The sequence below is a fragment of the Henckelia pumila genome, chromosome 2 (genome assembly GCF_033568475.1).
Source record: "Henckelia pumila isolate YLH828 chromosome 2, ASM3356847v2, whole genome shotgun sequence".
Taxonomy (NCBI): Eukaryota; Viridiplantae; Streptophyta; class Magnoliopsida; order Lamiales; family Gesneriaceae; genus Henckelia; species Henckelia pumila.
The window spans coordinates 66,615,142-66,641,645 of NC_133121.1; the positions used below are offsets into that span (position 1 = coordinate 66,615,142).

The 26,504-nt window shown below is 34.4% G+C and overlaps 1 protein-coding gene and 1 non-coding gene across 2 annotated transcripts in view; one reads left to right on the forward strand and one right to left on the reverse strand.

Annotated features, from left to right (window-relative positions):
* The first annotated feature begins 6,999 nt into the window (after positions 1 to 6,999).
* LOC140877705 (uncharacterized) overlaps positions 7,000 to 26,504 on the forward strand; it is a 31,091-nt gene continuing 11,586 nt past the window's right edge. The window contains exons 1-5 of the mRNA XM_073281260.1: positions 7,000 to 7,084; positions 13,058 to 13,186; positions 13,910 to 14,104; positions 14,306 to 14,662; positions 14,909 to 15,136. Coding sequence (XP_073137361.1) covers positions 7,000 to 7,084; positions 13,058 to 13,186; positions 13,910 to 14,104; positions 14,306 to 14,662; positions 14,909 to 15,136 — 994 coding nt within the window. The remainder of the gene's footprint in view (positions 7,085 to 13,057; positions 13,187 to 13,909; positions 14,105 to 14,305; positions 14,663 to 14,908; positions 15,137 to 26,504) is intronic.
* Positions 10,932 to 11,042, reverse strand: LOC140885926 (small nucleolar RNA R71). Its single transcript, XR_012151338.1, has one exon. It is a non-coding gene; the product is annotated as a small nucleolar RNA R71 (small nucleolar RNA).

Consider the following 26,504-nt stretch of genomic DNA (forward strand, 5'->3'; position numbering starts at 1 on the left):
TCCCTATAATAAATAGAGAGTAGGCTATAGTTTAATTAAGGCTTTTAGAGCCTAGTAGGTGATGTTTGGCATGCTATGTAATGCATGGTTATTTATGCTGTAGTGCTGCATGGTAGGCTTGGACCTAGATGGGGAGCTTCTAGGATCTGCCTTAGTAAGGTACGAAAGTATTATTCGAGATATCCAGATTGAGTATGCATGTATTATGTGTTTGCATGGATTATGTGATTGCATGTTTTATATGCCTTTATATAAAGCATGTCATGACTGTATGTTGCATACATGAGCATATTGAGCTTTTACCTTAGAGGTATCTTATAGTAGGGTGCTCACCCTACGAGTTTGTGGATGGTTGGATACGTAAGTTTTGTGTTAGGTAACCTTTATGGTTGGACACATGTACTAGTATCATGTCACCATTATCCACTGGGTATATGAGCCACCTCCTGATGCGACGGCGCAACGTGCTATATACCCTGGGCCCGGTCTATGAGCTTGTTTCTTGACCTGAGAGTCTTGGTACCCAGTTCACTTGCATACATGCACACATAACATCGTATACTCATACTCTCATACTGAGCATGTTAGGCTCACTTCCGGTTATTTTCTGTTGGCTGGATGCCCTATTCCATGGGGCAGATGCAGGTAGTTCTCCCGGAGACAAGGAGGTTAGGTGGTGACCAAGGCTGGATAGCGGGGTTGACCACTAGGTTTTGCTTACCTGATATTTGACTTACTTTAATTCCGCAGTTTCTCTGATTAAGATTATTTTATTAATTAATTGCATGCTTAAGTTCTGTTTAGTAGGTGATCACGGTGTGGGTCACTACATTTATGGTATCAGAGCATGCAATAAGATGCTTTGGGACATAGTATTGATTTTGGGTTATCCTTTGTAGGATTACAAGTTGGATTCAATAACGATTGAAGTATCAGGAATTGGAATAGCAGGATATTTAGGCTTTTCCAAGATCGTCATTGCCAATGTTGGCAGCAGAAGTTCGTATTATGTGGATCCCAGTAGGATGGAGCTGGTAGAGAAGATCCAGTTTTCAACGCCAGGTGCTTCTCCAGGTTGAAAGGAATGTGTGACATGTAGTCATCCATTCTGAGTCGACCAAGGAAGCCACCCCGGAAGACTCTCCTCTAGTAGTTGGAGAGATTGACGGGAAAATCTTGTCTCATCTACCAGATAAGGAACCCAACAATATTGGAAGGATCCGGTAGATTAGCAAGATTTTATTCTTTGATATCTTGTGAGGTAGAAGTTCTGCTGACATGAGTAGCAGACGGGAAACTTCACGTTCAAGATCAGTAGACGGAATGAAAGACTTCCGCATGAATTTAAATACTGTATTTGGTTGTAAACAGTATTTCAGTTGTAATCAGATGTATTAAAGATTTCAGTATTTGATGTACTCAGTTATGGTTGTATTGTACATCTTTCAGTGTAATCTTTTGATTAAGTTATGTATTACATGGGATTATAATAAAGATTGTATTAGAACCTGGATTTGTGGTTCAAGTGTTATAATCTTTGAGATTAACTTGGTTATTTTGAATAAAAGACTGATCATTGTTTTAAATGAGTACTTGGGAATTTTGCATGTTTTCAATGAATAGTTCTAGATGTTTTACCTAGAATATTCTATTAAGCCAAGTGTTTGCCAGGGATGATGTGACTCATCAAGACACATGAATGTTTGTTTTAGACGTATTTTCTTAGAACAGTTGGCTGCTTTGATCCTTTTAGGTTGTTACCTAGTGATGATGGATTTTCATCAGGATGACAGATTAACTAATACCAAGAGTTGTGGATTGTGACCAGTACTAGACATGAGGGGGCGTCACCCTTAGTCGGTTATTCCTCTGGAAGTTTCTATACTTTGGAGATTGTTTGGAGGCCTTGGTGCTCCAGGGACTATATAGGGAAGGCTACTCAGTTTAGAAATTTGGCAACAGTCACAACAGGATATGACTTTGGATAGGACAGATACCAGGTGTGGTATCAAGGTTTAGTTATCATTTATTTGAGATAAAGATGTTCCGTTGTCAGAACAGTCTTGGAATGGATTTTTCCTTGACAAGTAATTGTTTTGAGTAGATAAGTTTTTGATCTTGATTTGTGATATCGGGATTTAATCCAGGAGATTAGTTGAATTGATATTCAACAGGATTTAATTATCAGATGCTTGCAGACTCGGGATTTGAGTTGTGCCTCTACAAAGAATTTTCCTTGACCAATGATTTTGGTCCAGAAAGGAATGATTGCTTAATATCAGAGACTTAGGGATGAGTTATTCCAGGGTGCTCTTGACTGTCGGGTTCCGAGATGGTATAGTAAGTGCGACCTTTTGCCGATGTACTTGGGAAGGATTCTTTTGTTCCAGTTTGGCATTATAGGAAGACTTACCTCAGTCTCGTTGTTTGTATAGTTATAGCAATAGGTATAATTATCAGGAGAATATTCAGGATTTATTTGAGTCTTCTGGAGTTATACTTGGTACTGGATTAGTTCCAAGGGATTTGAGTTATCGTCTGACTTCATCAGAGATACAGACTTTCGTTTCCGTGGACAGAATAGTCTTGGAAAGGATTCCTTGACAATTGAATATTCTGGACGGGTAGTTCTCGCACATGATACTGGGGGAGAACCAGGAGGTTTTACCAGTATTGTCTGATTCTATCAGAGGTATATTAGTGATCAGGATCTTGATTATGAGATGAACAGGAAATTCTAAGTGATGAATTTACTTAGGTAAATTTTCCTGTAAGAATTGGAATTCGATCGATGGATTGTCAAGAAAAGAAGAATTTTATCAGGGCACTGTGATGACTTATACTAGGAGACGTGAACTGTGATCAACGATAGACATGGGAGAGTATATTTCCATTGATATTCTGGAAGTCTTTTGTACTTCAGGAAAGGATGGAAAATTTACTCAGTCTAGAGATCATTGCAACAGTTACGTTAAAAATATAGTTTGGTGTCAGTTTGATAACCTTGAAAAGATACTCGATTCTATTGATAGATGTCATGAGCCTGCTAAATTACAGCATGGATTCATCAGTATGAGAATTCACTTGGTTAGTGAAAGCTGGGCACTTAGGTGTTCATGTATGTTTTGAAATGGTCAGTTAAACTGGTGCAAGTTTGGTGCCCAGTGACTATTTGCAATTATTTGTCTGAGATTGATACAGATGTTATAACTCGTGATGGGGGAGCTAAATATTATTTTGCATAAAGAATGATTAGAATTATTCACTTTTTGATAGACTGAAAAGATGAGTAGAGTACTCAGATATTCAGTTTTCAGGAATGATTTGAAGTAATTCTCGGACTTCAGTGACAGAAATTGATCTAGCAAGCATTTGAATTTTAATGAATACTAACAGGATAACATCAAGTGTTTAGACATGGAAAAAGGACATCAGCTGAGATCTAAGGTTATCAGATCCAGCGAGATTGTTGTCACTGATTTTTCAGGATGTCTAATGGATGCATTGATAAGTCTGATTCAATGAGATCGATTCAGGGGTTTTTGCTAGGTTGTATTGTTTTTTAGGACTTTGCCTAAGAGGGATGAAACGGTTTTGTTCATCCAGTAGTGCAAGTCAGGATTCAATAAGAAATGATTATCCGTGAGAGGATAAGCAATATTCTCATTTTCAGGTGTTATCTGAAGTTATGAGATGGGTGTCAATATAAATTGGCACTAGAGATTGCAGTAATCGATTTGTTAATCAACAGAATAATTGTATAGATGTTTTCCAAGAAGAAAACCTGAGAGGTTCAAGAAATCAAGAATTGTGGACAACGACGTTGTCACAGTTGTTATGACAAGTGTTAGTCATAAAGTATGCGAATCCTTTCGGTGTAGAAAAATTTGCATCTGAGGTTCTTTCTGGTGGAAAGGAATGAAGAAAAATGTGTATTAGTATGCTTCTATATGTTTGGTGTATCAGTAGGTCAAGGTAGAACACTGACAACTTGGAGGATTGCTTCACAGTTTATCCATTCCTGAGTGGAAATGAGAGTTGATCATGATGAACTTCGTGACCCATTTACCAGTAAGCTCGAGGAATTGTGATGCTATCTGGGTTGTGGTGGACCGACTCACCAAGTCAGCATATTTCATTCCTTATAACCGAGACTTTAGTTTTGATAGGATGACACGATTGTACATCCAGGATATTGTTCGATTGCACAGAGTGCCTATGAGCATCGTCAGCGATCGAGATCCCAGGTTTACTTCCAGGTTCTGGGGGAGTCTTCAACGCGCTATGGGTACTACTCTTAGTTTGAGTACAACATATCACCCAGAGACTGACGGGCAGTCAGAGCGCACGATTCGTACTCTTGAAGACATGTTGCGAGCATGTTTTATGGATTTTGGTCCAGCATGGCAAGATCAGTTGCCATTGATTGAGTTCGCGTACAATAACAGTTACCATCGCAGTATTGGGATGGCTCCATTTGAGGCATTGTACGGGCAACGATGTCGTACTCCACTGTTCTGGGAGGAAGTGGGGGAGCAACAGTTTGAGGGACCAGAGTTAGTCCAGCAGGCTGTTGATATTGTTGGACAGATTAAGAAGAGAATTAAGGTTGCACAAGATCGACAAGCTAGTTATGCGAATGTCAAGCGCAGACCTTTACAGTTTGAGGTGGGTGAGAAAGTATTCCTGAAAGTCTCACCATTTCGCAGGATTTTTGAGATTTGGTTAAGCTATCTCCTAGGTTTATTGGTCCATTTGGAATATTGGAAAGTGTTGGAGATCTGATTTACAGGTTGGATTTACCCCCGTATTTGTCTAAGTATCCACGATGTGTTCCATGTTTCACTGTTACAACGGTATGTGGCGGATGAGTCTCATATCTTACAGCCGTCTGAGGTACAGTTGGACTTGGATTTGACATACATGGAGAGACCTTTGCGTATCATAGGTCATAAGGATAAGGTGTTACGCAACAAGACCATTCCTCTTGTTCTAGTTCAGTGGCAGCGTCGAGGCACTGAGGAGGCCACTTGGGAACTTGAGAGTAGTATGCGTACAGATTATCCAGAGTTATTTTGAATTATTGTATTTTTAGATTGTAACTTGTAAAATGAATCAGTTTGAATAAAAGATGTTTATTCAGTGTTTTACTGCATTCAGTATTTAAGATTGTTCGAGGACGAAATATCTTAATTAGGGGGAGAATGTAGTAGCCCGGTTCCATTTTACAAGATTAAGTGATTTTAAACATGTTAGAAAATGACATATAATTTTAAAAGTGTCAAAACATGTTTAAGGAGTCCTTATTTGGTAAAAATAAGTGGAAAATCAGATTCGGAACGTCTGAAAATGGTGGGGTAAGTTCCGGGGGTCTTGGGGGCCCAAAACCAGTTCGGAAACATGAGAAACAGTTCGGAGCTTCCGGGCAGATCGGAGCTTCCAATCCTGCGATCGGAGCTTCCGATCTCGGCCGTCCAAAACATGGCAAACATGCACCGATCGGAGCTTCCGATCAGGAGATCGGAACTTCGGATCGTGGCTTATAAATAGGGGTCCGAATCCCTCATTTTTAAGTGCAATTTTCCCTCTCCTCTCCCGGTAATCGCTCTATTTAAGGGCTTCGGGACTCTTTCTTTAAGAGTTGGAGTAGGAAATAGTTTATTTTATAGCGGACAGTGTCCGCAGTAGTAGCCAGGCGGCGGAGCTCTGGCGAGGCATCTAGGAGTCGTAGCTAGGCTATGCCCAGGCTTTGGGGCATGCGACATCAGCGGGCTGACGACGGACGAAGGTATGGCTTTGGTTCCCTATAGTAAATAGGGAGTAGGCTATAGTTTAATTAAGGCTTTTAGAGCCTAGTAGGTGATTTTTGGCATGCTAGGTAATGCATGATTATTTATGCTGTAGTGCTGCATGGTAGGCTTGGACCTAGAGGGGGAGCTTCTAGGATCTGCCTTAGTAAGGTACAGAAGTATTATTCGAGATATCCAGATTGAGTATACATGTATTATGTGTTTGCATGAATTATGTGATTGCATGTTTTATATGCCTTTATATACAGCATGTCATGACTGTATGTTGCATATATGAGCATATTGAGCTTTTACCTTAGAGGTATCCTGTAGTAGGGCGCTCACCCTACGAGTTTGTGGATGGTTGGATACGTAATTCTTGTGTCAGGTCACCTTTATGGTTGGACACATGTACTAGTATCCGATCACCATTATCCACTGGGTATATGAGCCACCTCCTGATGCGACGGCGCAGCGTGCTATATACCCTGGGCCCGGTCTATGAGCTTGTTTCTTGATCTGAGAGTCTTGGTACCCAGTTCACTTGCATACATGCACACATAACACCGTATACTCATACTCTCGTACTAAGCATGTTAGGCTCACTTCCGGTTATTTTCTATTGGCTGGATGCCCTATTCCATGGGGCAGATGTAGGTAGTTCTCCCGGAGACAGGGAGGTTAGGTGGTGACCAAGGCTGGATAGCGGGGTTGACCACTAGGTTTTTCTTACCTGGTATTTGACTTACTTTAATTCCGCAGTTTCTCTGATTAAGATTATTTTATTAATTAATTGCATGCTTAAGTTTTGATTAGTAGATGATCACGGTGCGGGTCACTACAGTTTTTTTAAGCCATCTTTGTTTCAATTTGATGGAAATCATTGAGTCTTGTTTCTATTGGACTCTTTTTGTTAATTTTGATTCTCTAAGCATTATTCTAAGAAACCATCGAAATCTTTGTTTGGGCTTATTCTTGTTTGAAATCACCAAGTATCCGTTTCAAGTCTTGATCGTACACTATTTGTTTTATGTCCTTTGATTCCGTATATGTTTTGTTCCACATGAATCCTTTGTTATGCTTCATTTTGAAGTACCTTATGATTCGTTATGCATTCCTTTGCTAAGCCTTTGTTCAGATCCATTCTGTTCTTTTCGTTCCAATTGATACCCATGTGATATGTTCGTTTGTGATGATTCTGATTGGAATAATGGCGCATTGGGAAAAGCCTGTGAGGGAAAAGGCCCAGAGGGAGCCCATGCGTGGGAAAAGGCCCCAGAAGGAGCCCAAAACCAGTAAAAGCCCATGGTCATTATGATAAGATATGAATAAATATATTTTTAAAAGAATGATGTTCCTGTTTTGAAAACTCGATTGTACATTCCTCATTTCATGTCCTTTGATTTCGTTTCATGTTTCATTCTGTACGATTCCTTTTTTATGCAATGAGATCTTGAAATGCACTGTTAGGATTCAAATTAAGAAATGGTAAGGAAATTCCGAAAACATGATATGATAAGGCCTTGATGCGGTGGGATATAATAACCGTTTAAGGCCTCGTCCCCTTAGAGGAGTAACAATTAGGGACTGATCAGTAGCCAAGGATTAACGAGATGAATAACAGTTCTATGTCTAAGTTATGCTTCAGTTATGATTTGTCTTGATGCTTTGTTTCGAATTCTGTTTGTCTCATATCTTGACTCCTGTTGCGACATGTTCTGGAACATGTCTTCTTTTGAATTCGTATCATGTACATATATATTCGAAATTTGTGTGTACGATTGGCCCCCACTTGCTGAGTGTTTCTCAAAACACTCACCCCTTTACTCTCCCTCCCCAGATAAGAATGAAGATGAGTTAGATGACAAAGAACAGAATATGTTCTGGGGTTGGTGATGACGGATCAGTTCAAGTTGAAGAAATATTTTTTACTTTAAATTTCAGTTTCGCTTCCGCATTGTCGCACTTGTGTTTTTCTATGTAAAAACAGTTATAGTTTATGAAATAGATTGGTTTTTGGCAAGATTTGTACTACGAGGCTTGTTGTTTCAATGTTAAATTGTTAAACAAAGCCGATGTCAACTAGGCCCGTTTTCGGGGCGTGACATTTTAGTGGTATCAGAGCCGCCAGGTTCCATAATCCGGATGGGAAGTGCTTCTTGCTGAAAAAAAAATAAATTTTAGTTGTGAAGCATCCCTAGTTCAGATAGACCAGCTGGGACAATAGACCAGTTGGGAGAGAAAGAATCCGATAAGATAAAATAGCTGGCTGATAGAATAGATTTGTTAAGAGTAATCTTATTCTAGAATGAACTTCAATTTTGTCCTTGAACGATTTATGGGATGTGAAAGTACTCCAATCAAGTTAGCTACAACTGGACACCAGTTAACGCAAAGAACGTGGATGAAGAAGATCCAATTGAAGTATACATGTCTGAAATGCGACATACTAAGCTTATCACCAAAAGGAGAAATTTTTAAGTCATAGATTTGCCATACAATATCTTGTGTGTTTAGTTAAGGATAAAATCATTTAAGGATGATTCTAGTTAAGAGAAACTCAGTTAAAGGAATTTAGGTTTGAACTATCCAACTATTGGAAAATATGGTTCGGGATATATGTAGAGAAGAATTCAAATATTAGTGCTTCATCTAATAAGAATTTGGTAGGTAATCCTCATAGACAGAATTAAGAAAAGTTCGGCTAAAAGAAGCATGCCGATAAAATGGGTTTTTTTAGGAAACTTGATAGAACCAAGGTAATTAAGTAAATTGGGTTCAATTAGTAGAGATATGACAATAAGAATTTTTTTTATGGAGATTAATTTTATCAAAATTCCTTTTGGGTTTAAATAAGATCGGATCTTTTTCCCTCTCAATTAACCTATTAAATTGATTTCTCTTTTTATCTTGCTAATGAAACTTAAAATTTGTAATTATTTATATGTTAAAAAGTGTGTTTTAAAATTTAAGTTTAATTAAAATTATGAAGTTGTATTATTTTAGTGTTATGTGTTTATATTTAAATGTTTTACTAAAATGTTGTATTTTACGGTTTGCGCAGGTTTGGTAAAAATAAAATTACTCAAGCTACAGAGGTCATAATGGAGTAATCTCAAAACCTGTAGAATCACAAAAGAGGCATCTTCAACTTTGTAGAAGACAAGAAATTCCAAAAACTTCATTAATATGATCAAAATAATCAAACATCAAAATGGAGATAGATTTACTTTTACTATGACCAGCTTGGAGTAAAAATATCATAAGTATTTCATATTTTATCCAAAAGGGGTGAATGAGTTGTCCAAACACATCTACACAAAATATCCTACGTGTTCTATGTTGAAAAGAAAGGCTGAATCGGTGGTCTAAGGCATCAAACATGCCAATTAAAGTTGGATCATGGTATTGACATTCAAGGAGACAAGCACCCACCAACTTTACTATTTCACATTTAATGAGCCTTGGACTCTTGCTCTCATTTGGCCTATAAATAGATGTGTTGTATAAGCTTTGTAGTGTGCAAGAGTGGAGAGAATTCTTCATTTGTAAAATAAATATTGTGTGTGTGAGAATAAAAGTTTGAGTGTGCAAGTTTCTCAAGTTCAAGTATGAAATTTCTTTTATCTTTATTCTTGAGTTTCATGTTCATGGAAAGCTAAATCTATTTATGTCAAGGTGAAAAGGTTTCATTGTTGGTCAAGTAAGATTGTTTATATTTTGTATATTCTTTTCTTTTCTATTTTTATATTTACTAATTGATCTTTATTTGTAGGTATAATTTTGGATGATTTGTTGTTATCTATTTACATAAAATGCTTGGTACCTTGAATGTGGTTACCTTGATTTGTTGTCAAATATGATACAATAAAGACTACAATAATTATATACTATAAATATATGTATCTATTTATAATAAAGACATATATATTATTTAGACGATAGCATGACACTGTCGGTTGTTCTAAATAATATATTGTGATTTGAACTAACATTTACTTTCTCGCATCTAACTTTTACTTTATCGAAACTAACATTTACTTTTCCGCAACTAACATTTACTTTCTCGCATATAACATTTACTTTTTCGCAACTAACATTTACTTTATCGCATCTAACATAAAGTCATATATTTTATTTAGACGATAGCGTGGCTCTGCCGGTTGTTCTAAATGAAATATTGTGATTTAATCTAACATTTACTTTTATGTCAATTTATATTTATGCATTTATATATATATTATGGGTACCATGTATTAAATATCGACTGATATTAATATAGTGGGAACTATATTATATGATATACTTGTTTAAATATTTCATTATTCTTTTATGTTTATTCTTATTTTAGTTTCTTTTATTTATTAAGCAATCTTAAATAAACCAACAATGAACCTTTGAAACCTTGACAATTTTATAATTTGTGTATTTGAAGTTTTATAATAATATTTTCATCTATAATATATTATTGCTAAAATTAAACTTACAACATCCTCTCCGTGGATCGATCTCGTACTCACGAGTATATTACTTGCAGACAACCTACAATTGGGTGAATTACAATTTAAGTTGTAGCAAGTTTTTGGCGCCGTTGCCGGGGAGGTATAAATTAAGTTTAATTTTGTTATTATGTAAATAGTATGTTGTTTTTAATTGTATGATTGTTTGGAGTCGTAAACAAAGTGGTAGACTTGTTCGAGTAACTGAAAATATTTTAAACATGGACGATAATTTTAATAATCAAGATGATAATAATAATAATAATAATCATCATCAAGAACATGAACAACCAAGAACACTTAGGCACCATATGAATCCAATAAGAACTAGTACACCATCTTGTTTAGTTTTTCCTCATGATGCATCTAATTTCAATTTTAAGCCACAAGTCATTCAACTTTTACCAAATTTTCATGGCTTAGATTCTGAAAATCCATATTTGCATTTAAGAGAATTTGAGGAGGTTTGCAACACTTATAATGATCAAAATTGTAGCATGGATACTGTTCGATTAAAGCTTTTCCCTTTTTCCTTAAAAGATAAAGCTAAAACATGGTTGCAAAATTTGAGATCAAGTTCAATAAGATCATGGGAAGAAATGCAACAACAATTTCTAAAAAAGTTTTTTCCTTCCCATAGAACAAACTCTTTTAAAAGACAAATTACAACTTTTTCTCAAAAACAAGGGAAAACATTTTATCAATGTTGGGATAGATATAAAGAGTTACTTAATACATGCCCACATCATGGTTTTGAAATATGGAGAATAGTTTCTCACTTTTATGAAGGTTTAATACCTAAAGATAGGCAAATGATAGAATTCATGTGTAATGGAACTTTTGAAGATAAAAACCCAAATAAAGCTATGGAATATTTGGAGTCATTAGCAGAAAATGCTCAAAATTGGGATAATATAGGCTCAATTGAACCACCAAGTAAAACCAATAATTCAACAAATGGGGGTGGTATTTATCATCTTAAAGATGATGTAGATGTTCAAGCTAAACTTGCATCTTTAGCAAGAAAAATCGAGTCATTAGAAATGAAAAAGAGTGATCAATTAAAAAGTGTTCAAGAAATTGTTTGTCATATATGTGACACACATGATCATCTTACAAAAAATTGTCCTACTTTGCCTTCATTCAAAGAATGTCTCCATGAACAAGCCAATTATGTTAACAATTTTAAAAAACCAACATTAGATCCTTTTTCACAAACATACAATCCTGGTTGGAGAAATCATCCCAATTTTAGTTGGAGGAACGATAATAATGCACAACCTTCACAACAACCTTTTCAAAATAACCAAAATCATCAAGGTTATGCTCCTTATATCCCACCTCCAAGAAAAAATTTTGAAGATGAAATTCATGCATACATTCAAAAGCAAGAGTCTATTAATATTCAAAACATTCAATCTATGAATGATTTGAAAGAAACTCTTGCAAAATTTGCATCTGCACTTAATATTCATGAAAAAGGAAAATTTCCATCTCAACCACAACCTAATCCTAAAAATCAAAATCAAGAAAAATTTGATCAAGTAAAATCTGTTATTACTCTTAGAAGTGGTAAAATAGTTAATGATCCATATAGTGATGAAAACAAAGATCAATTAAACTCAAAGAGTAAGGATTCAAATCCTGATACTTTTGAGAAAGATGATGCTTTGAGTCCTAAAAATAAGAAAATTGATGATAAAATAAATAAACATGTTCCTTTTCCTCATGCATTAGTAAATAATAAAAAACAAAAAAATGATTCTGATATTTATGAAGTTTTTAAAAAAGTAAAAATAAATATTCCATTATTAGATGCTATTAAACAAGTGCCTTCTTATGCAAAGTTTTTAAAAGATTTATGTACTGTAAAAAGACAATTGCATGTAAAGAAGAAAGCATTCTTAACGGAGCAAGTAAGTTCTATTATTCAAAATAATTCTACCTTGAAATATAAAGATCCCGGTTGTCCAAAAATTTCATGTATTATTGGAAAAAATAAAATTAAAAAAGCTTTGTTAGATTTGGGAGCAAGTGTGAATTTAATTCCTTATTCAGTTTATGAAAAGCTTGAGTTGGGAGATTTAAAACCTACATCTGTTACTCTTTTACTAGCCGATAGGTCAATCAAAATACCTAGAGGTATCGTAGAAGATGTGTTAGTTCAAGTCGATAAATTCATATATCCTGTGGATTTTATTGTCTTGGATACACAACCAATAGAAGTACATAACGAAATTTCAGTAATATTGGGACGTCCATTTCTAGCAACTTCAAATGCTTTAATTAATTGTCGAAATGGAATAATGAAATTGTCTTTTGGAAATATGACTTTAGAACTTAATGTGTTCAATTTATGTAAACAACCAAGTATTAATGAAGATGAAGATGATAATGCAATAGAAACAATTGTGGAAGAAAATATACACCAAGAAAACTTAAATCAACAATCTGAAGTTTGTTTAGTGGAAAGTTTTGATTCAAAAAATGTTTTTAAATCAAAGTTATTTGAAGAAATTAATGAACTTGAAGAAGTAAAAGAAAATGATCATCCAAAACTTGAATTAAAACCCTTGCCAATAGAACTAAAATATGTTTTTTTTGGTGAAAATCAAACATATCCTATTGTAATATCTTCTACCCTCTTACCAAAACAAGAAGAAGATGTAATAACACTACTTAAAAAACACAAAAATGCAATTGGATGGACTTTGCAAGATATAAAAGGTATAAATCCTTTAATCTGCACACATAGAATTCACTTGGAAGAAAATGCTAAAACATATCAACAACCACAAAGAAGATTAAATCCACACATGAAAGAAGTTGTTAAAAATGAAGTTTTAAAACTATTAGATGCCGGAATTATTTATCCAATCTCGGATAGTAAATGGGTAAGTCCAACACAAGTAGTACCAAAAAAATCAGGCATCACTGTTATAAAAAATGAAAAGGGAGAATTATTACAAGCTAGGATTCCATCTAGTTGGCGTATGTGCATTGATTATAGAAAATTAAATGATGCAACTAGAAAAGATCACTTTCCGTTACCATTTTTAGATCAAATTTTAGAGAAAGTGGCAGATAATCCTTATTATTGTTTTCTTGATGGGTATTCGGGGTATTATCAAATACCAATATCATTAGAAGATCAAGAAAAAACTACTTTCACTTGTCCGTTCGGAACTTTTGCTTTTAAAAGAATGCCATTTGGTTTATGTAATGCCCCGGCTACTTTTCAAAGATGCATGCTAAGTATTTTTAGTGACATGATTGAAGAATTTGTGGAAGTTTTTATGGATGATATAACTGTTTTTGGAAACTCATTTGAAAACTGTCTTAAAAATTTGGAAGAAGTTTTAAAAAGATGTGAAGAAGAAAATCTTGTTTTAAATTGGGAAAAATGTCACTACATGGTTAAATCCGGAATTGTGTTAGGGTATGTCATATCTGAAAAACGAATTGAAGTTGATAAAGCTAAGGTTGATGTTATTGCTAATCTACCATCACCAAACACGATCAAAGAAATTCGATCATTTTTGGGTCATGCGGGATTTTATAGAAGATTTATAAAAAATTTTAGCATAATATCGAAACCAATTTCAAATCTTTTAACAAAAGATGCACAATTTGAATGGACTCAAGAATGTGAAACTGCTTTTAAAAAAATAATTAATCTTTTAACTACATCACCTATTTTACAACCTCCTGATTGGTCTTTACCATTTGAATTAATGTGTGATGCAAGTGATTATGCTGTAGGAGCCGTGTTAGGACAAAGAAAAGAAGGTAAACCTTATGTGATCTATTATGCAAGTAGAACCTTAAATAGTGCTCAAATCAATTATTCAACAACTGAAAAAGAATTACTTTCAGTAGTGTTTGCATTAGATAAATTTCGATCCTATTTAATTGGTTCTACTACTATTGTTTACACTGATCATTCTGCCATAAAATATTTATCAAATAAACAAGATGCTAAGCCGAGATTAATAAGATGGATTTTGTTGTTACAAGAATTTGATCTTGTAATAAAAGATAAAAAAGGAAAAGAAAATGTAGTAGCCGATCATTTATCAAGAATAATTTCTGAATCATCTCAAAATGAAATACCAATAAATAAAAATTTTCCGGATGATCAACTATTTTATGCTAGTACTACGCCTTGGTTTGCTAATATTGTAAATTTTCTTGTGACAAATAAAATGCCTTCTCATTGGAGTTCACAAGATAAAAATAAATTCTTGAAAGAGGTCAAAAAATTTTATTGGGATGATCCTTATTTGTTTAAGTATTGTCCTGATCAAATTTTTCGACGATGCATACCCGACAATGAGGTAAGTAGTGTCATTAAATTTTGTCATTCTGAGGCATGTGGAGGTCATTTTTCGTCAAAGAAAACAGCTGCAAAAATCTTTCAATGTGGATTTTATTGGCCTTCTTTATTCAAAGATACACATTCATTTTGCAAATCTTGTGAAAATTGTCAGAAAATGGGTTCAATTTCAAAACGAAACATGATGCCTTTAAATCCAATCATGATTATTGAAATATTTGACAGTTGAGGAATAGATTTTATGGGTCCATTTCCATTATCTTTTGGATTCACTTATATTTTAGTAGCTGTCGATTATGTTTCAAAATGGATTGAAGCAATTGCATGTAGAACTAATGATCATAAAGTTGTGATAAAATTTTTGAAAGAAAATATTTTTAGTCGATTTGGAATACCTAGAGCTATAATAAGTGATGGGAAAAGTCATTTTATAAATAAATCATTTTCTTCGTTGTTAAGAAAATATGGTATTACACATAAAGTTTCTACTCCATATCACCCTCAAACGAATGGTCAGGTTGAACTTGCAAATAAAGAAATAAAACAAATTTTGGAAAAAACAGTCAATCCAAATAAAAAAGATTGGTCTTTAAGATTAAGTGATGCATTATGGGCATATAGAACTACATTTAAAACATCATTGGGGATGTCACCATATAGATTAGTTTTTGGAAAGCATTGTCATTTACCTGTTGAAATTGAACATAAAGCTTATTGGGCAATTAAAGCGTTTAATACTAATTTAGATGATGCATCTAAATCAAGAAAATTGCAATTAAATGAACTAGAAGAATTAAGAAATGATGCATATGAAAATGCAAAGATTTATAAAGATAAAACAAAAGCATTTCATGATAAAAATATTATGAGGAAATCTTTTGAAATCGGACAAAAAGTTTTACTTTATAATTCTCGCTTGCATTTGTTTCCAGGAAAACTTAGATCGCGATGGTCTGGACCATTTATTGTTAAATTTGTCTATCCTCATGGTGCTGTTGATGTTGAAAATCCTAAAAATAATAATGTATTTAAAGTTAATGGGCAAAGACTTAAACCGTTTATAGAAAATGAAGTTCTTAATGAAGAGTTTATGCCTTTATATGATCCAACTTAATTGTTACTTATATTTTTATTTTATTTTTGCAGAATTGAGTTCACTTCCCGGTTAAGTGGTGGATAACGGTACTCCGTGACTACTTTCAGTCGGTTTTATTTCAATTTCCCAAAATAATTGAATATATATATATAAATATATATTATGGATGAAGCTATCAAAAAACTTGGTAAATATTTTCCATCTGTTTCTAAAAAAGTTCTGAGAATAATTTATGAAGGCAGATGTGAAAGATTGAGAATGCTTATGCAAAAAGGAATCCCGGAGGATATTCGTCTTATAATTGAAGCCAAGGTTCGATTAGGTGGTGAAGTTCCAAAATTCTTACTTGTTCGAAATATGTCTGGACTAGGAAAAAGTATCTATGCGAAGAAAAGAAGGGCTAAAAGGTTAGATGTTTGTCATAATTGTGCCAGATGGACTTGTAATAGACAATGCAGATCTTTGGGATATGTTTCCACAAATAGAGAAGATAAAATTGATTTCATTAAGAATGGGCTGAGTAAAGAGTCATTGGATGATATCTCATTGACTCTTGAGACTCATTCTAGTGGAGATGTACAAGGTCAACTTCTCCGTTTATGGAAACTATTCCAAGTGCAGCGTCATGGTGATGGTCTTGGGAATCTGACTAAAAAAGACCCTATTTGCCAATTTATAAAAAAATTGGATGGTAAGCCAACCCTCGACTCATAAATATTGAAGGAACACTGTGAGCCACAATCACATCACTGTTTATATGCATGCATGTTATTATTATATATTATTTATTTATTTTTTTTACTATTTTCATCATTTTGTTCACATCTGTATTCCTATTTCTGTCTTATTCCTTGTTTTCCTTATAAAATCACTCAACTCTCTCTATATTTTTTTTTTAAAAAAAGAAAAAAAACATGACAGGATCTTCTTCACAAAAATTGAAAAATATTTGTGTCTTTTGTGGTTCTAATACTGGAAAGAATGAAATATTTGTTGATGCAGCAATTAATCTTGGAAAAAAGTTAGCAGAGAGAAAAATTCACTTGGTTTACGGAGGAGGCAATATTGGGTTAATGGGATCTATTTCAACAGCAGCTCATCTTGGAGGTAGTCAGGTTTTGGGTATTATTCCTACAGCTTTAGCTGAAGGAAATATTACAGGTGTTACGGTTGGGGAAGAGTTGAAAGTTTCATCAATGTACGAGAGAATAACTAAAATGATAGAAAATTCTGATGCTTTTATTGCCTTACCTGGTGGTTTTGGTACTTTAGAAGAAATTTTTCATGTTGTTTCTTGGGCACAACTTAATATCCATAATAAACCTGTTGGCTTGTTGAATATCAATAACTATTATGATGGTTTGTTGACTTTTCTCGATGTAGCCGTGGAACAAAATTTTATTTCAGAAAATTCACGAAGGATGCTCATCTTTGCTTCGAATGAAGACCAATTAATTGATGATCTCCAAGCTTTTGTTCATCAACCTGATTCAGCTATAACAAAGATCAATTGGTCTCAACCAACTAGTAAGAAAAGAAAACTGGATCATTGATTCAACATGTCATGAAATGGTTTGTGTTTGTTCCTCATCTTCAATAATTCCAGGTGATATCTCTTTCATCATGTACTCTTTATTTTTCTTAAAAAAAATAAAATAAATAAAAATTAAAAACAATGTCATATTCAGGTTTGGGGGAGGGTTTATCTCTAAAAAAAAAAAAAAAAAAATTTAAAATTTAAAAAAAAAAAAATATTTCTATAATAATATTTATTTTTCTTTTTCAATGGCAGAGTAAGGAGTCAAAAACTCCTGACACGCATTAGTTTTTATTTATCATCTTATCACAATAGATTAGATTTTAATATTCCGTATATATTTAAATTGCAAACTACTAAGAAAATGAAGTCTTTTTGTATAGATGTTTATTTATTCTTCTTTTTATCAATTTTAGATTTTAATATTCCGTATATATTTAAATTGCAAACTACTAAGAAAATGAAGTCTTTTTGTATAGATGTTTATTTATTCTTCTTTTTATCAATTTAATAGAAAATATATAATTGATGGGATATAAGTTATAAATAATATATAATTGTGTGTTTTCAAATACATATTTTCTAAAACTTTTATGAGTATATAATTAAAGTGATATTGATTGAATAAATAATAACATGTATAATTGAGGGAATTAATTTGTAAAAGTGCAATAGTTACTCACATAAATTTTGTGAGTGAGGGGTAAGAATTGAGAAAACAACTTATAAGCTTTTATTGATTATTAAGAAATGGTTGATTACTAGATTAAACCCATTTTGAAAAAAAAAAAAAAGAAGAAAAATGAAAATTGGCTGCAAAGTTGTTTGAAGTTTGATTGTAAAGATGTAGAGTATTAATATCTCTACTATAATTATTAATGTAATAGATTTACCTCATAAAAAATAAAAAAATAAATAAACTTTGAAAAAAAAAAATGTTACATTTTCAAAGTTTATTGGAGGTATTTGATTATGTAAAAACAATTTTGCAGCCAAGCTAAAAAAAAAAAAAACAAAAAAAAACCAAGCAAAAAAAAAAAAAAAAAAAAAAAAAAAAAAAAAACAAAAACAAAAAAAACAAAAAAAAATGGGTTTATTCTTTGTAAATCATTCTATCTTATTTTCAATATTAGGTTATTTGATTGTCTGCTTTACTAGCCATTTTCAAAGAGTGTATAATTTTCTTCCAACTCCATGAGTGAAAAACAGCTATATATGAAATACTTTAACCCGAGAGAATATGGAGTTGAGACTTTTACATTAATATTCCTGATGATATACATGTTATGAAAATGATTTCTATTATCCTTTTAATTATATTATTCTCAAAGTTTTTAGAAAATATTTATGTAAAAAAAAAATTATATATATTTAATATTTTGATATTGTGTGAAATATATATGTATAGCCCATCCAATTACATATTAATATATTGGTTGATAATGAGATTTATAAATAAACATATGATCTCCTCACAAGTGTGTTTTTAAAATTTCAAAGTTTGCAAATTTGAATATATATTAAGGAATAAAAATCTAACTTGTGATTTTATGATATTTTATGATATTTTATTACTAAGGGACTAGTAATTAGCCGGTTTGGGGGTGTGATGAAACTTAAAATTTGTAATTATTTATATGTTAAAAAGTGTGTTTTAAAATTTAAGTTTAATTAAAATTATGAAGTTGTATTATTTTAGTGTTATGTGTTTATATTTAAATGTTTTACTAAAATGTTGTATTTTACGGTTTGCGCAGGTTTGGTAAAAATAAAATTACTCAAGCTACAGAGGTCATAATGGAGTAATCTCAAAACCTGTAGAATCACAAAAGAGGCATCTTCAACTTTGTAGAAGACAAGAAATTCCAAAAACTTCATTAAGATGATCAAAATAATTAAACATCAAAATGGAGATAGATTTACTTTTACTATGACCAGCTTGGAGTAAAAATATCACAAGTATTTCATATTTTATCCAAAAGGGGTGAATGAGTTGTCCAAACACATCTACACAAAATATCCTACGTGTTCTATGTTGAAAAGAAAGGCTGAATCGGTGGTCTAAGGCATCAAACATGCCAATTAAAGTTGGATCAAGGTATTGACATTCAAGGAGACAAGCACCCACCAACTTTACTATTTCATATTTAATGAGCCTTGGACTCTTGCTCTCATTTGGCCTATAAATAGATGTGTTGTATAAGCTTTGTAGTGTGCAAGAGTGGAGAGAATTCTTCATTTGTAAAATAAATATTGTGTGTGTGAGAATAAAAGTTTGAGTGTGCAAGTTTCTCAAGTTCAAGTATGAAATTTCTTTTATCTTTATTCTTGAGTTTCATGTTCATGGAAAGCTAAATCTATTTATGTCAAGGTGAAAAGGTTTCATTGTTGGTCAAGTAAGATTGTTTATATTTTGTATATTCTTTTCTTTTCTATTTTTATTTTTACTAATTGATCTTTATTTGTAGGTATAATTTTGGATGATTTGTTGTTATCTATTTACATCAAATGCTTGGTACCTTGAATGTGGTTACCTTGATTTGTTGTCAAATATGATACAATAAAAACTACAATAATTATATACTATAAATATATGTATCTATTTATAATAAAGTCATATATATTATTTAGACGATAGCATGACACTGTCGGTTGTTCTAAATAATATATTGTGATTTGAACTAACATTTACTTTCTCGCATCTAACATTTACTTTATCGCAACTAACATTTACTTTTTTGCAACTAACATTTACTTTCTCGCATATAACATTTACTTTTCCGCAACTAACATTTACTTTATCGCATCTAACATAAAGTCATATATTTTATTTAGACGATAGCGTGGCTCTGCCGGTTGTTCTAAATGAAATATTGTGATTTGATCTAACATTTACTTTTATGTCAATTTATATTTATGCATTTATATATATATTATGGGTACCATGTATTAAATATCGACTGATATTAATATAGTGGGAACTATATTATATGATATACTTGTTTAAATATTTCATTGTTCTTTTATGTTTATTCTTATTTTAGTTTCTTTTATTTATTAAGCAATCTTAAATAAACCAACAAGGAACCTTTGAAACCTTGACAATTTTATAATTTGTGTATTTGAAGTTTTATAAATCTATAATATATTATTGCTAAAATTAAACTTACAACATCCTCTCCGTGGATCGATCTCGTACTCACGAGTATATTACTTGCAGACAACCTACACTTGGGTGAATTACAATTTAAGTTGTAGCACTTGCCCAAATGTTTAGACATTGTATCTGTCTATACCATATTTTGTATACATTTTTCTTTTTGTTTTTCTTTCGCCTTCGATTATACATTTTGAGTAACACTTCTATTTTGTCAAGACATCATTCATCTTGATCCAATAAGTCCGTTTGACAATATCGCCCTTTTTAGTTTTCTTGTTTCATTGTACATAAATCATTTCAGTTTTACTTCTGATATTCATATCAAAATTTTCTACTTTCCGACTTGCATTTTCTTTAGAATATATCCCTTTTGATTGTTATTATTTTACCCAACCATGTTATTGTAGTGACCCAACCCGGATCTACTACCTAATCAGAGTTATAGTAAAAGCGCACGCAATAAAAGCTTAAAGCGTAAAGAGCGGATAATAAAAATACAAAAAATCCAATCGGCAGAATACAACCGACGCTATCACAAGTGTATAAGTACTGTTATACAACAAAATCGAAGGTTCAGGGTAAATAAATCCCTACCCTCTACAACCTCGCACTCTCCAAAGCTCAATCCTGCTGAGAGCCGCCTGGACCGTCCAGCCTCAAACCTGTCCCGCCACAAGGTACACAATACCCAAACACAGGGGCGTGAGCTAGAACGCTCAATACGAAGCAATGATATAAATACAAATATGCGCACACAGATGATTTAAAACTCAAGTGAAAACACTTGCTCATGGCGCCGACAATATACAGTACCGACTAGAGAGCTACTCCGCGGGGTACTCGTATACTCCATATCAGGGCTGAGCCAACCCCATCCTGACCCGAATCTAAAACAGGATACAAGCCTCATGTGGAAACTTTCATACCTGACTCGAGTCCAAAATGAGATCATTGTTCCTTATGGAGACTGTCAATGACTCACATCTCTCCGGATGCAGTCACACGTAAAATCATGTATGTGCTAAGATGGTAAAACATGCTAAGACACGATAAAGCATATAGCACATACTCATGCAACATACAAGCAAATATATCATGCCGGCTATCTCGATCAGTACTTACGTACCTCTAACACTGCTGGTCAAACCTAGCTCCGCTGGTCTAGACTCCAAGCCTACTAGTCTAGTCTACTTGCTACTACAATGCAAATATTCATGCATTAACCATAAAGCTCTAAAAGCCTTAACTAAGCTAAAGCATACTTCTAAATATTTTTAGGATGCCAAAGCTATACCTGCGTCCGTCGTTAGCCCCTTGCTGTAGATTGCCTCAAAACTAGGCCGTAGCTCCGCGATGATGTCTAGATCACTAAGCCACTTCCGGATTTCCCGTAGGACGCCTAGATCTCCCTAGATCTGAGTTAGAAGGCTTCGGAATTGAGAGAGAAGAGAGGAGATGTGCGAGTCACAAATGATCCTCGGCTCCTCTATTTATAGACGACGTTCGGGCCGTTCGAACTCGGCTTCGGGCCCTCCAAACTGGTTCGGATCCTCCGATCACGACTTCGGATCGTCCGAACATGATCGAACTGTCCGATCCTTACTTCGGGTCTTCCGAAGTCACATCAGTGATGTCATCCATGACATCACCTTGCTGACGTAGTTGATGACGTAATCCCTAACCCTGTTCGGATCCTCCGATCCAACCGACGGAGCCTCCGATCCTCTTCGTATCCTCCAAACTCCAGTTCGGAGCGTTCGATCCTGCTGAACCAATTCAACTAATTTGAGTGCTCTGAATCCATTTCTGAAGTCCGTTATCCCAACAGGAACTTAATTAATCATGTTTTACTTAATCTAAACATGATCACATGATTAATTACTCATTAATCACTAATTAGAAATGCGGGTTACCACATTCTCCCCCACTTAAGAAATTTCGTCCTAGAAATTTAAGTCTTAGAGGAAAACATAAATAGCCAACAAAATAATCTTATTACAACTGAACAAGTACAAACTCGGTACAAAGAAGTACAAAATCACAAAATAAATCGGGGTGCTCGGCTAACATCCGGCTCTCCAACTCCCAAGTAGCTTCCTCTGCATCTCTGCGTTGCCACTGTACCATCACCAACGGTATACGCTTGTTACGAAGTACCTTTTCCTTCCTGTCAAGAATCCGCAGGGGTTTCTCCACATACGATAGATCCCGATCTACCTTTACCTCGGTCGGATGCAAAATATGCGACTCGTCCGCCACATACTGCCTCAACAAGGACACGTGGAACACATCGTGGATCTCCGAAAGATCGGGTGGCAAGGCCAGACGATAAGCCACATCCCCAACCTTCTCGAGAATCTCGAAAGGACCAATAAATCTAGGTGTCAGCTTACCCTTGCGACCAAACCTCATCACCTTCCGGAAAGGTGACACACGCAAGAAAACGCATTCCCCTACCTCAAAATGAAGTGGCCTGCGGTGAGTGTTCGTGTAGCTAGCCTGTCGATCCTGGGCTGCCTTAATCCTGTGTCGGATCAACTCTACTGCATCAATCATCTGCTGAATCATCTGAGAACCCTCAACCTGACGCACACCAACCTCGTCCCGAAACAAAGGTGTACGACAACAGCGTCCATAAAGAGCCTCAAATGGTGCCATGCCAATGCTGCGATGGAAACTATTGTTGTAGGCGAACTCCACCAATGGTAAATGATCATGCCATGCGGGACCTGAAAGAGTGGGTGCCCGGTGAGCCAACTTGTGGCTAAGGGCTTTGATGACTCTTTGTATAAACAATCTTTTGTTTAATATAATTTACACTTTTATTAATGGCAATGACTTTATCTTTCTTCATATTGTTATATTGTGATATAATATTGTTGTTTTGATAAAGACCTTGAATATACTATAGTGTATGTAAGATGTGGTAGTGCATGGGGATGACTATCATGAAACACATCTTATAGTCACTGTATATTCTAAACAGTTCCTAGTCGATTGAGCCGTCCGTTAATAAGGATAAGGATTACTCGAGATTGAGACTAGCATTTGCGATGCCGAGTACCACGTTTCATTGGTATGGAACATAGAGATATTCAAAGCATGCAAATGGATATTCATACGATGAATGATCGAACTACCCTATCCGGACTTTCCAAGTGGTTATCACTTATCGAGTGGATAAAGTCCGCGGTTTTGGTTATACACCATTAGTCCTTACTACTTGAAACATCATTGAGACTCTATATGCTAGTACTGTACTTTGACTCGTTTACCGACTCTATTAGGGTCATCAGGTGTCGGGATTGGGTATAGTTACGACACATATAGGAGTCGATGCTTTGTTGTCAAGGATTCACCACATACTTTCTAGTGTGGATATCCTATGCAATCTGAGGAGATATTAGTGTGACGAATCTCTGGCCAGAGTACATGATGTGTTTTAAGAAATGGTTTCTTAGTAGCACATGCGATGTCACTATTTGATCTTCAAGATGTATTGCATAGTTATCGAATCTCGAACGACTCTCGATTTACCAATGGTTGTTGATTCGATCGGGATATATGGATGAAGAGACCGTACTGTACGCTAACCAAAATCTATTGGTTCTTGCAGGCACTATCAGTGATACCTAGGGAATCATGGGGCGATGTTACTAGGCGCTCTTACCATGATTCGATGGGCAAGTCGGAAATTGTTGTTCCGAGTCACAAGGAGTTGTGAGCCCACGGCTAGCTGTATCCCTGAACCATTGAGGGTCACACAGAGTAATGGATTTTTAATCCCCGTTGAGATAGTTAAATTTAAAGAGTTAAATTTAATGAACAAAGAAGTGGGACTTCTTATTTAAGAGTAGAGGAGTAAGATTTCCTAAAATGACATAGAGATGGGCATTTTTTGAAACCACTGAATTCGGATTCAGAAAATTTGTCTTGACTCTAAAAGATGCAGAATTGGTTTCTGTGAACATTGGTGAAATTGGTTTATCAATCTGAGTCACGATGAATTTTATATTAATTTCTGAACATGCGGTCTTTGCTTGTCAGGCTTGAACTTATGACTAATGGGCCCTAAGCTGTTAGCAGCCCACATTATAAATAAGTTATTGCAGTACAGAAATTACACAACAGAGGTCACAAAATATTTTGAAAAACCCTAGCTGTGTTTTCTCTAAGTGGCCGCCCCCCTCCCCTCTGCTCGGGAAAAATCCAGCCTGTGAATTTTGAATTTTCAGTCTGGTTTAACGGATCAAATTTGTTAATTCTCTTCGTAGAAACTTCTGATAGATTTTCTAGTGCAATCTATCAGAGGGATTAAATCTCTGTTCATGGACCTGATTGAAGAACAGTTCGTCCATCAGTTCCTGGGATATACAACAAGAGCAGAGTAATCTGTTGGTGTCCATAATCTCGATTCGAGATTGGAGGTAAAAATTTAATTGTTATTTAATTTTTACACACACAATTTAACTGTAAAGTTTTGATATCCATTATGAAATCGTTCCATATAAAATTTTTAAACTTCCGCTGCACCGTGTATCAATTCTGATTGATCTGATCACGGTTCTCCAACAGTGGTATCAGAGCCAGGTTGCTCAGATCAAGCGATTAAATTAATCGATTGTACAAAAATTTTATAAGCCTCGGTTTTTGAAACAAAATAAATTTTTTAAAATAAAATTTTTTCGGGCAAAAACACGGGCAGCGATTGGATCGCTGCCCGGGGGGCAGCGAGGGTCGCTGCCCCGGGCAGCGCACGGCGCTTCCCAGCGCAGCGCCTACCCGGCCCGAGCCCCTTTGGGGCGCGGGCAGCCCGGGAGTGTCCCGGGCGGCCCGGGAAAAATTAATTTTTATTTTTAAATTAAAATTTTAATATGTTAAAATTCTATTTTTGGTCCGATCGAAAATTGTTTTTGATTGGTCCACGAGGCGTCGGATCGAATTGTTCGAGTCCGAAAATTTTAAAATTGATTTTTGGATAAATTTGAATTTTTGGAAAATTTATAGATTTTATCCGTTAAATCAGATTTTATGAAATTAATTATTTTTGGTACAATTGATGATAAGATATGATCTTATGGAAATATTGAGTAAAATATGATTTTATGTATAAAATTGGATTTTATATGTAAAATATGATTTTATTTGATAAAAAGATAAAATATGATTTTGTATGTAAAATAAGATTTTATATATGGAATATGATTTTATCCTTTTAATTTAAATTGCCATTGCATGTTATCCAATAAATTAATTTTGAATTAAATATTATTGGATAAGGATGATCGATTTCCATGACCAATTTTGTAGGTGTATGTTAGGAATTTACATTTGTTTTTATTGTTGTTGGATTTATTAATGGGTCTGGTTTATGGCCCAATATGAATTGTCATATGTAATAAAAGTGGGCTTGGTTTATGGCCCGTTCCCACCCCTTGAAATGTATCCCCTACTTGTCATGGTTATTTATTGTAAATACATTAGACTTAGTGGGAGATGAAGATTTGAAGACGGAGGTGGGCCCAGCAGACAATAAAGACTGAAGAAATGTAAATTGGAAGCTCAATGTAATAGGATTGCATTGCATACCTGCATATTACCTAGGATTGGACTTAGACTCGTGATTGGCAACCACAGGTCGATTAGAAATGGAATCGATCATCCTATATAATATATGATATTATAGTTGTATGCATGTTTTAGACAAAATTGTATGAATCCCGCAAGCATACAAATTTTAAAATGATGAGAAAATTTTCAAAATTAAAATCCCTCATTTTAAATATGATTTAAAATTGATATCAAGATAAATAAAGAAAATTTAAATATTGTTTAAATGTTCTTACCTTCCATCAACGATCAATGTATGAGATGCTACCCGCGGATACGGTCCGGCTCATATTATTGGGGGGGCCCGTTCGTCGGAAAGCTGTACATTGGATCGACACATGTTGTAAGTTGGGTGGAACTCCCATGGGATCGGCTCATATTATTGGGGGATCCACATGGCGACCGTCCATCACAACTTAATATTGATGGGTCATCTTGACATGTCACAATAAACGGCGTCATATTATTGGGCCCTTA